We start from the raw sequence: 13,931 nt of genomic DNA, 5'->3' as shown, positions 1-13,931 counted from the left end.
GTTGTTGATGTCACATGATGCAGTTTGTGTTATTGCTCAACTCAGCTGTCACCTCCACAGGAAGCTCCGCCCACACACTGTCTGCCCCACCTGAGGACGAGAGGTCAACAACCTCTGGTGGAGGCGGAGTCTGCCACAGATGTCCCTGAGGTCAACGACCAATCACATTTCAGTTCAATCTTCAGATTTAGTTTCTGTGGCAACGTATCAGCTGATGAATCAGACACATTCACGATTCATCCACGTTTTTAGTTTTCAAGTAGTTTTCAGGTACTTTTACTTGAGGGTTGACTATAGTACTGCAGAAAAAATACCTTTATTTGTAGTACTTGTACAATCTGGTATTAAGATAAAAGATAAGATATTATGATTACTTTACTACTGAAGAATGTGACATCAAACTGACGGCCCAGTCTCATCTAATGATCATTTATCTGTATCTATCCACCAATAAGACGCAGAGCTTTATGGCTGCAGGTCCTGTGCACAGACTCCGCCCCTCTGATGACATCACAACGCTCCAGATCCAACATGGAGTCCAGGTGCGTGTCAGCAACCAGCAGGTTTCTCCAGAACAAAATCAAACTGTGAGCAATGAGTTCAGGGTGAGTTTATAAAAAAAGACATCACTACGAAAAAATGCATCAGCAGGTTTAAAATCTGCAGCGCTTCGGTATAAAGTGCGTCATCGTTACGTTTTTACAGTTTCTTATTAAAATATTGTTTTCCCTGGAGTGAAACCATAGTAAACATGTTACACCTGGAAAAATAAACTTCTGGAATGTCTCTCGTTTTTATTCCCTCTGATTTTGGTCAAGCTGAACTCGTCCCCGGAGCCTGAAACACAAAACACCAGGGCCACAGGGGTGAGAGCAGAGCATTATGGGTAGCAAGGTGTTTAAAACCAGCAGGACTGAAGGTCATGAGTCCAGCATCACATTTTCAAATGTGTAACGACCGGAGAGTTTGTGACCTCTTGACCCCATGACCTCAGCCTGGACGTATTTTAAACATGAGGAGAAGCTGAGACGCAGCAGACTCACAGAGCGCCCTCTGCTGGACCTCCAGATGATGACAGTGCTCAGTGTTTTTAGACCAGAATCCGGGAAGACATCTGCTGCGTCCTTCCTCTCTTTAAAGCACGATGGTGAGAATTTATGCTCAAAGACACAGGAAATGGAATTACAAAATAAAATATACAAAAATAAAGGATGTAAAAATAAAAAACTAGAAACAGAGTCAGTGATGAAGATGATAATGAAGGGTTAGCATGCATCAGTGTTCATCCATTCATCTGTTAGCATGCATCTGTTAGCAAACGTCTTTCAGCAGGCGGCGGTGACGGCGGCTGATTTGGCATTGTTGGCAGAGGGGGCGGGGCTTGGTGTGCGCAGCAGGCTGACGAACAGGAAGAGGGTGGAGGTGGGCAGGTAAATGCAGAGGAAGAGGACGACGTCCTCGCTGAGACAGAGGACGATGCTGCTCTGCTCTGTCAGCACCCAGTCCACCAGAATCCCCACCAGAAGGTAGTACACCTGGAACTCCTGAAGCTCCTCCCATCCCCCCCCACCCCCCTCCAGCCCTACCCCCACCTCCTCTGATGAAGTCTTCTGCCTGGCCGCGCCCCCTCGACCGCCACTGTCACTCACCATGGGCTTCATCTCTGCCCCCTCAGACACCGCCTCCTTCACCCGGCTCCGCCCACGCTCCACCCGCTCCAACCTCCGGCTGCTCTCCACGAACTCCTGCAGGGGGAGGGGGGGGGGGCAAAGAGAGGGAGTCCCACAATTCTCTTCAATTCAGATGATGACATGTCGGCTCATGATCAGAATGAACAAGGAAAACAAAGATGGCAGATTTTTTATAAACCTGCTGGTTATAAATTATTCATCATAATAACACGATTAATAAGACTTTGCTTCCTGCTACATCTAGTGGTGGGAAGTACTTAAGAAGATTTTTCACATATCTGTACTTTACTTGAGTATTTAATTTCATGACGACTTTTTACTTTTACTCGCTACATTTGAACACAAATTTCTGTACTTTATAGTTCTTATATTCTCAAAACTGGCTCGTTACTTGAGCAGCGGAGGAACAACGTGCGCACCTCTCTCTCTCTCTCTCTCTCTCTCTCTCGCTCACTCGCATTCTCCCTTCCTCGGGAGATGCGCTAGCCTGACGTTGTCAGACTCACAGTTCTAGTCAGAATGTGAGTCAGAGACCGCTCCATTGGGTTAGGGTTATGGGGCGTGTTTCAACCGAACCAGAAAACAAAATGCCTATTGTCTCAATTGGATAGACCTACAACCAATCAGAGCAACGTAGTATGTGACGTATGTTAAGCGACTCATTGTGAGTTAGCGCTAAGCCTTAAAGAACAGCTGGCTCCCATCCACTCCCATGTTAAACCTGTGGTCGGGTCCCACCGGCTGCCTCGCGCCGTGCAGCGATCGTTTCGGGGTCGATTCTACTTTTTGCGCTTGACGCGACCGATCGCGACAGGAAACACACTGAAAAATGATTTTAAACGATATTGATGACATATTTTATATGATATAAATGATCAAATATGCATCTCATATTTTGAATTCCCCTTCTGTTGTTCTGGAGTTTTAATTTGACCAAACACATTATTAAATGTCCCCCTCTGCCCATCCACTGCAGCCACACAAGCAGTGATAAAGATAAAGAGAGGGGGGGAGGGGGGGGGGGGGGGGGGGGGGGGGGGGGGGCTACGTATTCTCCACATAGGCTTGAGTTCTTCAGTTCTTCAACATGGAGGACATTAAATTAATAATTGAAGTGAAGTGCAGTGAGTTGTATGATCCTCGGAACATGTTGTATAAAGACAACACAAGAAAGACACATGTTGGGACGCTGTTGCTTAATGTTGGAGCAACAAGTAAGTAAATGCTTGAATACTACTGGATCAACGGTGATATTATTAGCGCTCTCCGGCGGTTCAGCGTCGCTTCAGTGTCCGGTGTGAGCAGCCCAGCGCCGGCGCGATAGGGATTAGCGCGGTGCTTTGGCGTCGCCTCCACGTTCTGTGTTCCTCTTTCAAAATGAATGCGCTGTCGATGTCTTCTAAAACAGACTCAAATGCAGCATCTACACATCTCAGCTCGCCAGCGGCAGGCATTCAACCTAAGCGCACTTTGATGACGTGGTTGATTACGTTACTGTTGATCATCTGTCCATCATCGTATAAAGCCCGCCCTGACAATCTGATTGGTCCGAACAGTTTCTGTTCGGACATAATTTCTCCCCAGCGGAGCGACTCCAGACCGAACTTCCCGGCCTCAAATGTTGTGGGCGGGGCTAAGTTCGTCTGGCATCCAGGCTAGAGATGCCCAGGCCCGGCGGCGTGTTTGCCGTTGCCCTTTTGAGGGGGGGCAGCGCGAGACCCTAAGCGTCCGGAGGAAACCTTGTTACGAGTTTTACTTCCTCTAGATAGTCCAGTTCGATCGTCTTCTCGGCGCTCCGCCAGGTCCGTGACCGACTCTGGAGGGGCCGATCTGAGGACCTCACTAAACCATCCAATGGGGAGTAGCGATGTGTGTACAAAGGGGAGGAACTTAATCAACACGAGCTCAATCCCCATCCATTTATCCTTTAGATTCATCCAGGTGCTCATGCAGGAGCTCGGTTCAGCTCAGTCTTTATTAGTTCAGTATTTTTATTGTGTATTATACCTGCTACTGATTAGAGAGTGAAAGGTCCATGTGTAGTGATATTTACAGTCAAAAAGAATTGTGGTTATACTGTGGTCTAATAGTGATCTTAGGAAGACACAAGAGGCCCTTGTTTATCTGTTGGGTTGGTTCTTTGTTGTCCCTTGAAGATCAGATGTACTAGTCCAAAACTATTTGAACCTCAGCATCTGGGGTTTGAAATGTTTACAAATATACCTTATATGTATATTTTTTTTAGTTGAATTTTTGTCAGTTGAAATAAACCCTGATGAGAATAATTTTGGGTTGCTTGTGTCTTTATAGGCCTACCATAAAAAGCACTTAGCATGTTTAAGTTTGGTACTTGTACTTTTACTTTTGATCCTTAAGTACACTTCAACACCAGATACTTTTGATACTTAAGTACATTTAATATGAGCTACTTTAAGACTTTTACTCTAGTCATTTTCTTACGGGTGACTTTTACTTTTACCAAAGTCACTTTCAGGTAAGATATCTGTACTTTTACTCAAGTATGGCTTTCAAATACTAATAAACTTTATACACCACTGGTTACATCACATCATGTGGGACGTTCTCACCATCAGAGCTTTGTCCATGAAGAACTCTTTTCCTGGAGTTCCATCGTTGTACTTGGTGTCGATGGCGAAGCAGAGGAATAGGACGTCCACCACGATCTCGAAGATGGACAGGAAGCAGTGCGCCACCAGGAAGGAGAAGAGACACACGATGATGAGCGGCAGAAGCCACTCGGCATAATCCCTCTGGTAGTTGAGGAGGAGGACGCCAGCGAATGCTGTCGATGTCACAATCAGGACCTGAGACCAGATTTATGACATGAAGTGTCGGTGATCTCAAAGATGAACTGACAACAAACCAATCAGAGCGCTCATCTCAACCATTTATCTAAAAGAGGGGCGGGTTGATGACAGAGTATATTCTGTCATAAACTCCAAGATGCGGCTGCTGTCAAACCAACTGTACAAACATTTTCAGTGGATGAACAAACTCCTCACCTTCCCAAGGAAGAGCACAAAGTCTCCTATGGCGTTGATTGTGGCGACACGCAGAGCGTTCTCCACCAGGATCACGAAGGCGTCGCGTGCAGACGTGCAGAAACTGGTGCCGTTGATCGCTGTGGCTGCATATGCATTCTGGGAAATAAGAACCCTGGTGAGAGAAGTGAGAGCGTGACAGTAAAACCAGACGAGCTGGTTGGTTCTTACCTGATTGAGATAGTTGAGGCACTTCTCCAAACACCACAGACAACAGATGCACGTCTTCAGCAGACAGCGAGCGCAGACGTTCTCCTGAAGCGCCACATGAAACAATCAGATCAGTCTGAAGGTCAGTCAGCACTTCAGCAGTTTGGTGTAAGTAAAGTGGATTTGTACCTTTCCTTTCAGCTGGTTGTGGATGTACATGAGGATGAGTCGAGGGATCTTGACCAGCGTGATGATGAAGGATCCTTTAGCCACGGTGCCTAAGTGGTACCGGACCAGCCTCGCGACAGACGACAGGATCGGGGTCATCGTGAGACGGTTCTTGTCCCTGCAACGTAAAGTGGTTTGTTTCTCAGAGACCACAATTCACCATCAGCCCTATGGTTTGATATCCCTCTCGTTCTCCTGCCCTGACAGACAATTGTTGGAGTCAACTACATGTTACAGGTGTGTTACAGGTGTGTTACAGGTGTAGTGTAGACATCCAACTCTCCCTTACTGCCAACATTACTGTAACAACACGTTCCTGTAGATTCATGCTGTACAACATCAGGAGAACACGCCCCCTCTTCACTCAGAAGGATGCAAAGGTTCTGGTCCAGGTTCTGGTCCAGGCTCTGATCATCTCGCAGCTAGACTACTGCCCCCCCTCCTGGCAGGTCGACCTGCTGCTGCCCTCCGACCTCTGCAGCTCATCCAGAAACCAGCAGCTCCACTGGTCTTTAACCTGCGTTCACTCACACTCCTCCGCTCCCTTCACTGGTTACCAGTGGTTGGTCGCCTCCATTTCAAAACCCTAGTACTTGGTACCGTGCTGTGAACGGATCAGGTCCATTCTAAATCCAAGACCTGGTCAAACGTTACACACCGTCCCCACTGCTCTGCATCGGCCAATCAGCTGCTCCCTCACTGTGAGGGACAGTTTGCTGTCCTGACTCCTAATATGGAACCAGCTCCACATGGACATGAGGACAGAAAGTCCACACATCTTCCTCCAGACTGAAGACACATCTCTTCAGAAGATGATGTTTAAGTTTAGTTGTACTTATATGTAGAACTTGTAGTTAATGTACTAACATGGTTCTTGTTGTTTTGGGTTTGTTCCCTCAGCTAAATGAAATGTAATGTAATGAAGTGTGGAACGTGTATTACAGCTGTAGTAAAAGTGTGTACAATCAATCATCAATCAAATCATATTTGGTCGGTTGTGGCTGGAGCAGTCGTCCTCCAACCAAAAGGTCGGCGGTTCGATCCCCAGTCTTCCACATCTGCATTCTGAAGTGTCCTTGAGCAAGATGCTGAGCCCTGAACTGCCCCGCATGGAAAAACATGCTGCTAATAGAGACTCTGTATGAATGTGTCTGTGAACTGGTGAATGGCAAACTATACTGTAAAGTGCTTTGAGTGGTCATCAACACTAACAAGAATCCAGCCCATGTTAACAAATCACAATTTGTGTCGTAGATCTTAACAAGGTGCAACGTCTGCCCTTCACCTCAACTACTACAAAAAACAAGTGTATTACAGATGTGTTACAGCGGTAGAGCAGCTGTAGTACAGGTGTGTACAAGTGTAGTATACAGGTGTGTTCAGGGGTAGTACCGATGTATTCCAGGTGGACTCACCTGGTGAAGTAGTACGTGACCACAGCTCCAGCCACAGTCATCTGCTGACAGGCCAGGATGAACTCACTGATCCAGACCAGACCCACGGCATGATACCAGATGAGGTACTGAAGAGGACCTGTCAGTCTGAACTCCGTCAAACCTGTCTCCTCATTCTGGACCGGGTTTCCTGCAGAAGACCAGGACCCAGAGGGGACAGACAGTTCAGTCTGATCACCAGCAGAGGGCAGAATGTTTCTAAAATCATCGAGTTTACTGTTGTTCCCTCTCAAACAGAGAAAGTCGAGCCTCATCATCAATCTAATCAAGAAGAATCTTTGTGACGTGATCTTAGCCATGTTTGCGACATGTGATTCATACCACTGGTTCCCAGGAAAAGCAGGACCAGGATCCAGTAGATCCAGAAGAGCAGGAGAGCGAGGAAGGTGACGAAGGGCTGCAGGGTGAGGAGGGGGAGGTGGATGAAGACTTTTCCTGCCACGTGGAACAGAGCGATGGTCAGCGCCACTCGTTTCCTCATGAAGAGCATCAGCAGCAGCAGGATGATCTGGAACAGTGTCGAGTGTAAGAAAGATGTCAACAAAGACTCCCAGGGTGCATTTCATCCACAACAGAGCAAGCACAGAGCAGATGGAAGCTGAAGATGAGATGATGAGATAAGCATCAAATTGTGGCTGTGGGACATACGGTGAAGACGGTGGCGGCGACAGCGTAGACGAGCAGCGCCTGGCCGCTGTCTCTACTGATCTCCCCCTCTTCTCTCGCCTCCTTCCGCACTTTGGGGGAGGTGTCGTTTCCGTACAGCCGGTGGTCGATGTAGAGCCACCAGAGGACGCTGGTTCCGGCTGACACAACAAACACATAAGTGACTCAGCGTTTGTCGTCTTAAAGACACAGAACAGATTTAATACTGAATAGAGGATTTCCATGTCATGTGACCTCACCGAGCGATCCGAGGACCACCAGAGAGGTGAGGATCCAGACGAGGACGGCAGAGATGTATCTGATGATCACCATGAGGATCATGGAGAGGACTGGAAGAAAGAGCTCAAAGGTCAGAAGAAAGGTCTCAGTGAGTCACGTGGTTTTGTTTTTGAAACGCTCTCCATGACACGTGAAGTCACGTCCACGATTGTTATGTCACTTGTGTGATGTATGACACTTCACACAGCTCAGAATTACTATGATTAAAACGTGTTTTTTTTTTTATTCTTCATCATCATCAATAAATATTGATTTAGTAATGTTTTCTATTGAAAACAGGGAAGAGACCACTGTCCCAATAATGAGGGAGGAGATGCTGATGGATGTGTCACTTCATATGGACACGACCTGACGTCCTCACCCAGCGCTAGCACGCACAGTCCCACGATGATCTCTTTACTCGCAGCGACGCCAGCGATCAGTCGGTGCAGAAAACTGCTGTCTCCCACAAACGTCACCACGGCCTCTGCAAACTTCGTATAACAGGAAATATCCATCGGAGTGCAGCGGTTAAACACCGGCAGCGGCTTACTGTGGAGAGAGGTCAGAGTTCAGAGGTCATCTGGTAGACCTCTGATTCTTCTATATAGAGTGTTTAAAAGAAACATTGAAAACACTGAAAATATTGAATGAAGTGTAGCGAGGTCAGAGGTCAGCGCTGGACACACCTGGGTGGAACAGGAAGTTTGGGACATTTAGAGAACCTCTCAGGTAGACCAGGATATTTATGAGCCGCTAACTCGTAGGAACACAGCTCAGAACCTGGAACAGACACATGACACATGACACATTAGGCTCCGCCCACACCCTCATGACGTCATTTTTATTGAGCACCTCCAGTAGGATTTCAAAATTCCGGGGAAATTCTAAGTTGGAAACTTTCCATGGTAATTAACAGGAATATTCGGGAATATACAGGAATTAACGGGAATAAACTGGAAGTGTTGTGGGTAATTTATACTAACTGTATTTACCTTGTCATATACAGACATAAATATAAACATGTTGTTTTGTCATAGGCGGATTTGAGCCCTGAGGAAACTTTGGGCACTTGACTATATGCTTCTGCATCTTAGTGTCTTAGTTCTTAACATAGGTCTTTGCACAGTATTCATAAATGTACACAGCCTTTCCTTCTACATTGGCTGAGGTGACATGTCTCCACACATGAGATAGTGCACGTTGAATTGTTCTGTAGAATAAGATGAGAAAAAGCTTTTTAAAAAAACACTAATGCAATGCCAGAGATATAAATAGTTGGCCAAACAATTGGAATGGAAAATAAAAATATTTTACAATTGATGGAGAAATGATTAGAAAGAGGTTAGATGAACAGATGAACCATCCTCAATCAGCATGTTAATATATTTTCCCCATTAATATCATTGAAACTTACCTGACTAGTCCTGCACACTACAGCAGGCCTCAATAGCCCTGCTGTAGAGTGAAGGATGCTGGGAAGTATCAGTGCATGTGATGGAGAAATGCACAGTGCAGCGTGTGCTGCATTCCATACATCTTTAAAATAGAGTTTTCAATGATGTTTTTATTGCCCAGCGTTTAATTTGTGTAGTATTTTTTTTCAAAATTCACAAAATTCACGAGCTTAACTTCTCATGGAAAGTGTCCGGAAAGTTCCCGAAAATGTTCCGCAGCTTTGCAACCCTAACCTCCAGAACCAATCACAAAGCTCGATCAGGGACGTGACTGAAAGTGTTTATAAACGTATGGATCAACATCATCATCCTCAGAGTTCTCACTGAATGAGTGTGACATCACTTCCTGATTATGTCATATCTCTGTTGTCATCCACCAAATCAGAAAAGTTTTTAAGTTTCCTCCGGTGTCAGTGATCCAGTTTCCTGTACGTCACTGAGTTCACTGCAAACTGAAGCTGATCGTCACTTTAGCCGCTTTTATTTTGAAAGCTCTCAGCTGACTCTGCTGAAGTTAACAAACTGTAACAGTGGCTCCTTTCATAAACAACATGGCTTCCAGAAGGAGGTCACATGACCAAGACGTCAGTCACGTTTCAACAGTGAACTGAGTCAAAGCTGACGGACGAAAAACGGATCCGAGTGGCACCGGCAACACGACTGAAACACAGGGTGGCCATTGTTACTGTGTGTGTGTGTGTGTTACTCTGTGTGTATATCTATAGTTACCAGGACCTATTCTGGTTCAAAACCATCCTTATGAGGACATTCTGACTTGATTGAGGGTTGGGACTTGGTTTTAGGGTTAGAACTAGGTTTAGGCATTTAGAAGTGATAGTTAAGGTTCGGTAAGGACCTGGCAAATGCATTCTGCCAATGAGTGTCCTCACAACTATAGAGAGAAAAGTGTGTGTGTTACTGTGTGTCTGGGGGGGTTAGGGTTAGACGCGTCTTGTGGCGCCATTTGAGTCATGTGACAGTGATGACCTCACCGTTGAGCATGGCAAACATCTTCAGGTCCTGGTACGTCTTCAGCTCATCGCTCGGACACAGAGACACACACACGGCCATGGACTTGATTTTCCTCTGAACAATGTCCACGTTGCAGGGATCCAGGAAGAAGACGAACCTGCAGCAGAGAGCAAGGGGTCACGAAAGGGCACCGGAGGTTCCATCAGGTCCCTTCACGACCTTTTTCACAATAAGAGCGGGAAGTCGTCCCTGTCAGACTCAGAAATGATTAAATCGTCAGTTTCAAATGACGACAAACATCAACATGATATCAAGAGATCATTATCGTCCAAAGCCCTCATCACTATTCATAAAGTATTAATTCATCTACATCGATAGCTTTGATTAAAACCGTAATCAATATTGATTGATCATCAGGGAGATCAGGACAGAGGCCTCAGGTCAGTGACCTTGAACACAGACACACTCACTTCCTGTCGGTGTGGTCGAGGCCGCTGAGCCGCACGTCTTCGATCGGCTCGTTGCGTCGACCGCACGTGTTCCCGTAGCTGTCGTATCCCAGCACCAGGCGGGCGGCGCCGCCCGTCACGATGGTGAAGCCACAGATGCTCCCCTACGTGACATCACAAGTGTCAGTGACCACACGGATTCACCACAGACACAATCCAAACACAGGAGCCATTAAGCCATTAAATCATTAATACAGTTTAATCCACTCTGCATCACAGACTGGAACCTGTGCAGTAACTGACTGATAAATAACTGACTGGTGATCTGTAACTGACTGATAAATAGCTGACTGACTGATCTGTAACTGACTGGCTGATCTGTAACTGACTGATAAATAACTGACTGGTCGGTAACTCACTGATCACTAACTGACTGATAAATAACTGACTGACTGATCTGTAACTGACTGATAAATAACTGACTGACTGAGAAATAACTGACTGACTGATCAATAACTGACTGATAAATAACTGAGTGACTGATCAGTAACTGACTGATAAATAACTAACTGACTGGTAACTAACTGATCGGTAACTGACTGATCAGTAACTGACTGATCAACAACTGACTGATCAGTAACTGACTGATCTGTAACTGACTGATCGGTTACTGACTGATCAGTAACTGACTGATCAACAACTGACTGATCAGTAACTGACTGATCTGTAACTGACTGATCGGTTACTGACTGATCAGTAACTGACTGATCAACAACTCACTGATCGGTAAGTGACTGGTTGGTTAGTAACTGACTGATAAATAACTGACTGACTGATCAGTAACTGACTGATAAATAACTGACTGGTCTGTAACTGACTTGCTGGTAACTAACTTATTGGTAACTGACTGGTCTGTAACTGACTGGTCTGTAACTGTATCTGGATCAGTGTTCACTGCTGCGTCACATGACTCATCAACAGTAACCAGAACTGAATAAACACGGTTCTGTTTACACTGAAATTCCAAGATCACAGTATTATCAGTACTATGATGTTATAATTACAGTATTACCAAAGTACTATGACATTACTATCTCAGTATAATCAGTATTTTGACAGCCCAGCCACATCCGGCTGAGAGGTAGAGCGGTCGTCATCCAAGCAGAAGGTCTGCGGTTAGAAACCATCTGCTGAAGTTTCCTTGGGCAAGATGCTGTACCCCAAATGGCCCGCTAATAGTACTGTCATAGTACTGTGATATTACTATAATAACAAGATCATAGTACTGATAATACTGTGGTATTACTTTGAGAGTACTATCATAGTTGCACTGTATGACTGTGTGTGAATAGGTAAATGTCAAACTGTATCACAGTATCATCACAGTACTGTGACAGTATTATCAGTGTCATCACAGTACTAAGACAGAGCTATCTCAGTACTACAACAGTAATGAAAGTATCATCAGAGTATTATCCCAGTACTATGACACTATTATCAGTCTCATCACATTGTTATCACTGTACTATGACAGTACTGTCACAGTACTAAGACAGTATTATCACATTACTATGACAGTATCATCAGAGTATTATCACAGTACTATGACACTATTATCAGTGTTATCACTGTACTATGAAAGTACTGTCACAGTATTAAGACAGTATTATCACATTACTATGACAGTATTATCAGAGTACTATCACAGTACTACCACAGTACTATGACGGTACTATGACAGTCCTGTCACAGTACTAAGACAGTATTATCACATTACTATGACAGTATTATCAGAGTACTATCACAGTACTACCACAGTACTATGACGGTACTATGACAGTCTCAGCAGTAGTACAGGTGGCCGGCTGTTGTTACCATTCCGACACAGAAGACGGTGAACAGGAGGAACCAGGGCAGGTCGGTGCAGCTCCGGTCCTCCAGCGGTCTCCACTCTCTCTTTGTCCGCTGAAACACACACAAACACGGCCACACGGTCACGCTGAGCCGGGTCCTGCAGGACCGGGCCGAGCCGGTCTACACCCCGCACACCCTCGGCCATGTTAGTTCGGTTCGGAACTGCACTGAACGGTTTGTTTACGGGGAGCCGACATGGCGGCTCCGGTACCAGGGCCCGGTGACCCGCCTGTCCCCGGGAGGAGCTAATTGGATTACAGCTCCTGGCTCTAATCCCGGCTCGGCCCGCTCTGCTCCCGGGATCGCTCTCCCGTTCCAACACTAACACGCCCCGGGGATCTGCGGAAGGGCACCGGGCAGGAGTACCGGGCCGGGCCGGGCCGGGCCGGGCCGGGCCGGGCCGGGCCGTGCTTACCTCCGCGCTCCCGCAGCATCCCATTGCAGTCAGGGTGGACGCGCCCGGAGCCTCCCGGAGCTTCAGCGCAGCAGCAGCGGGGAATGCAGCCCGACAGGCGGGGGGACGACACGGACAGCCCCCGGAGGCCGAGCCCGGAGCGGAGACGGTCCCGACGGTCAGAAGAAGCGCTCCGGCCCGCTGAGCATGATACTGTCGGTGCCTCCTGGTACCGGAGCGGGATTAACGGGGATCAGTGTTCCCGGTGAGTCAGGTGCAGCGGCCATTCATCTCATTGCGCATGCGCAGTCCGTGTAGCTGCATTACCGGAAATGACCACTGCGTTGAGACCGTTCACAACTGGCGCCGTTGCTCACTTTGTGTCTGGACTTTTATTTTGTACTGTTTTACTTCCGGTCAGTAAATAAATGACTTTTACTTTGACAGTCAACAATGCCTCCTCATTAGTATTGATTAGACAGCAAACACGCACACACACAGCACACGCACGTCTCTGTAGTTTTACAGACATTATACATTCACTAGCTCCTAACTGACGTAAACCAGATTCTAACCCAACATCAAGTCGTAACCTTCAAACAGCCCACTGAAGTTGTGAGGACCAGACAAAATGTCCTCACAGTGATGGTATCGAACCAAAATGTGTCTGTGGAGCCGAACCCTGACACGGTGCTGATGCATCCTGTGACTCGAACCATGATCAGGGAAAGAGTGGACACCACTTCCTTCCTGGTAACCTCCAGGTCGACCTCATGGATCTGGAGCCTCACAAAGACACAAACACACTTTACCTGTCTCCTGAGGCGAATCTGCTGCTGAGAGCTGTAGGACCAACGCTTTGGGTTCATGTTGGACGGTCAAGAGGGGATGAGGAGGGTCCAGAAGTGACTTGGTGTCCTGAGGGTGTTTTCAGGTCCTGGGGGGATGTAGAGGGTCCTGAAGGTCTGGGTGTCCTGAAGGGTGTTTTCAGGTCCTGGGGGGATGTAGAGGGTCCTGAAGGTCTGGGTGTCCTGAAGGGTGTTTTCAGGTCCTGGGGGGATGTAGAGGGTCCTGAAGGTCTGGGTGTTCTTGTCAGATTGAGGACAGCAGCAGCATCGTGGGTCTGATCAGCTGCAGTCAGAACAGAGATCTTTTGTCCTATTGTTTATTGTTGTACCAGGCTCTATGTGTGTGTGTGTGTGCGTTTGTTTGTCTGTGTGTGTGTTTGTTTGTCTG

At 46.8% G+C, this 13,931-nt stretch overlaps 1 protein-coding gene across 1 annotated transcript; it reads right to left on the bottom strand.

Annotated features, from left to right (window-relative positions):
- Positions 1-595: 595 nt before the first annotated feature.
- On the bottom strand, positions 596-13,564 carry slc44a1b (solute carrier family 44 member 1b). Its single transcript, XM_053428391.1, has 17 exons — positions 13,337-13,564; positions 12,628-12,921; positions 12,263-12,352; positions 10,409-10,551; positions 9,959-10,095; positions 8,199-8,292; positions 7,892-8,061; positions 7,491-7,580; positions 7,234-7,391; positions 6,907-7,093; positions 6,547-6,715; positions 5,093-5,249; positions 4,925-5,008; positions 4,715-4,852; positions 4,280-4,516; positions 1,650-1,745; positions 596-837 (listed from the first exon to the last, which is right to left on the bottom strand). Exons 1-17 carry the CDS (start codon positions 13,562-13,564, stop codon positions 814-816), a joined length of 2,496 nt encoding a protein of 831 aa, XP_053284366.1. The 3' UTR covers positions 596-813.
- Positions 13,565-13,931: the final 367 nt, after the last annotated feature.

Source organism: Pleuronectes platessa, chromosome 8 (genome assembly GCF_947347685.1).
Source record: "Pleuronectes platessa chromosome 8, fPlePla1.1, whole genome shotgun sequence".
In the NCBI taxonomy this organism is placed as follows: domain Eukaryota; kingdom Metazoa; phylum Chordata; class Actinopteri; order Pleuronectiformes; family Pleuronectidae; genus Pleuronectes; species Pleuronectes platessa.
The sequence above is the reverse complement of the archived record's forward strand: the minus strand, read 5'-3'. Positions and strand labels throughout refer to the sequence as shown.

Excerpts from the sequence above, each read along its gene's own strand:
- slc44a1b (XM_053428391.1), bottom strand. The coding sequence starts at position 13,564 with ATGAACCCAAAGCGTTGGTCCTACAGCTCTCAGCAGCAGATTCGCCTC. Across the intron at positions 8,293-9,958 it reads GATGTTTGCCATGCTCAACG|GTTCTGAGCTGTGTTCCTAC; the intron begins GTGAGGTCATCA and ends TGTCTGTTCCAG. Across the intron at positions 6,716-6,906 it reads GCTTTTCCTGGGAACCAGTG|GAAACCCGGTCCAGAATGAG; the intron begins GTATGAATCACA and ends GGTCTTCTGCAG.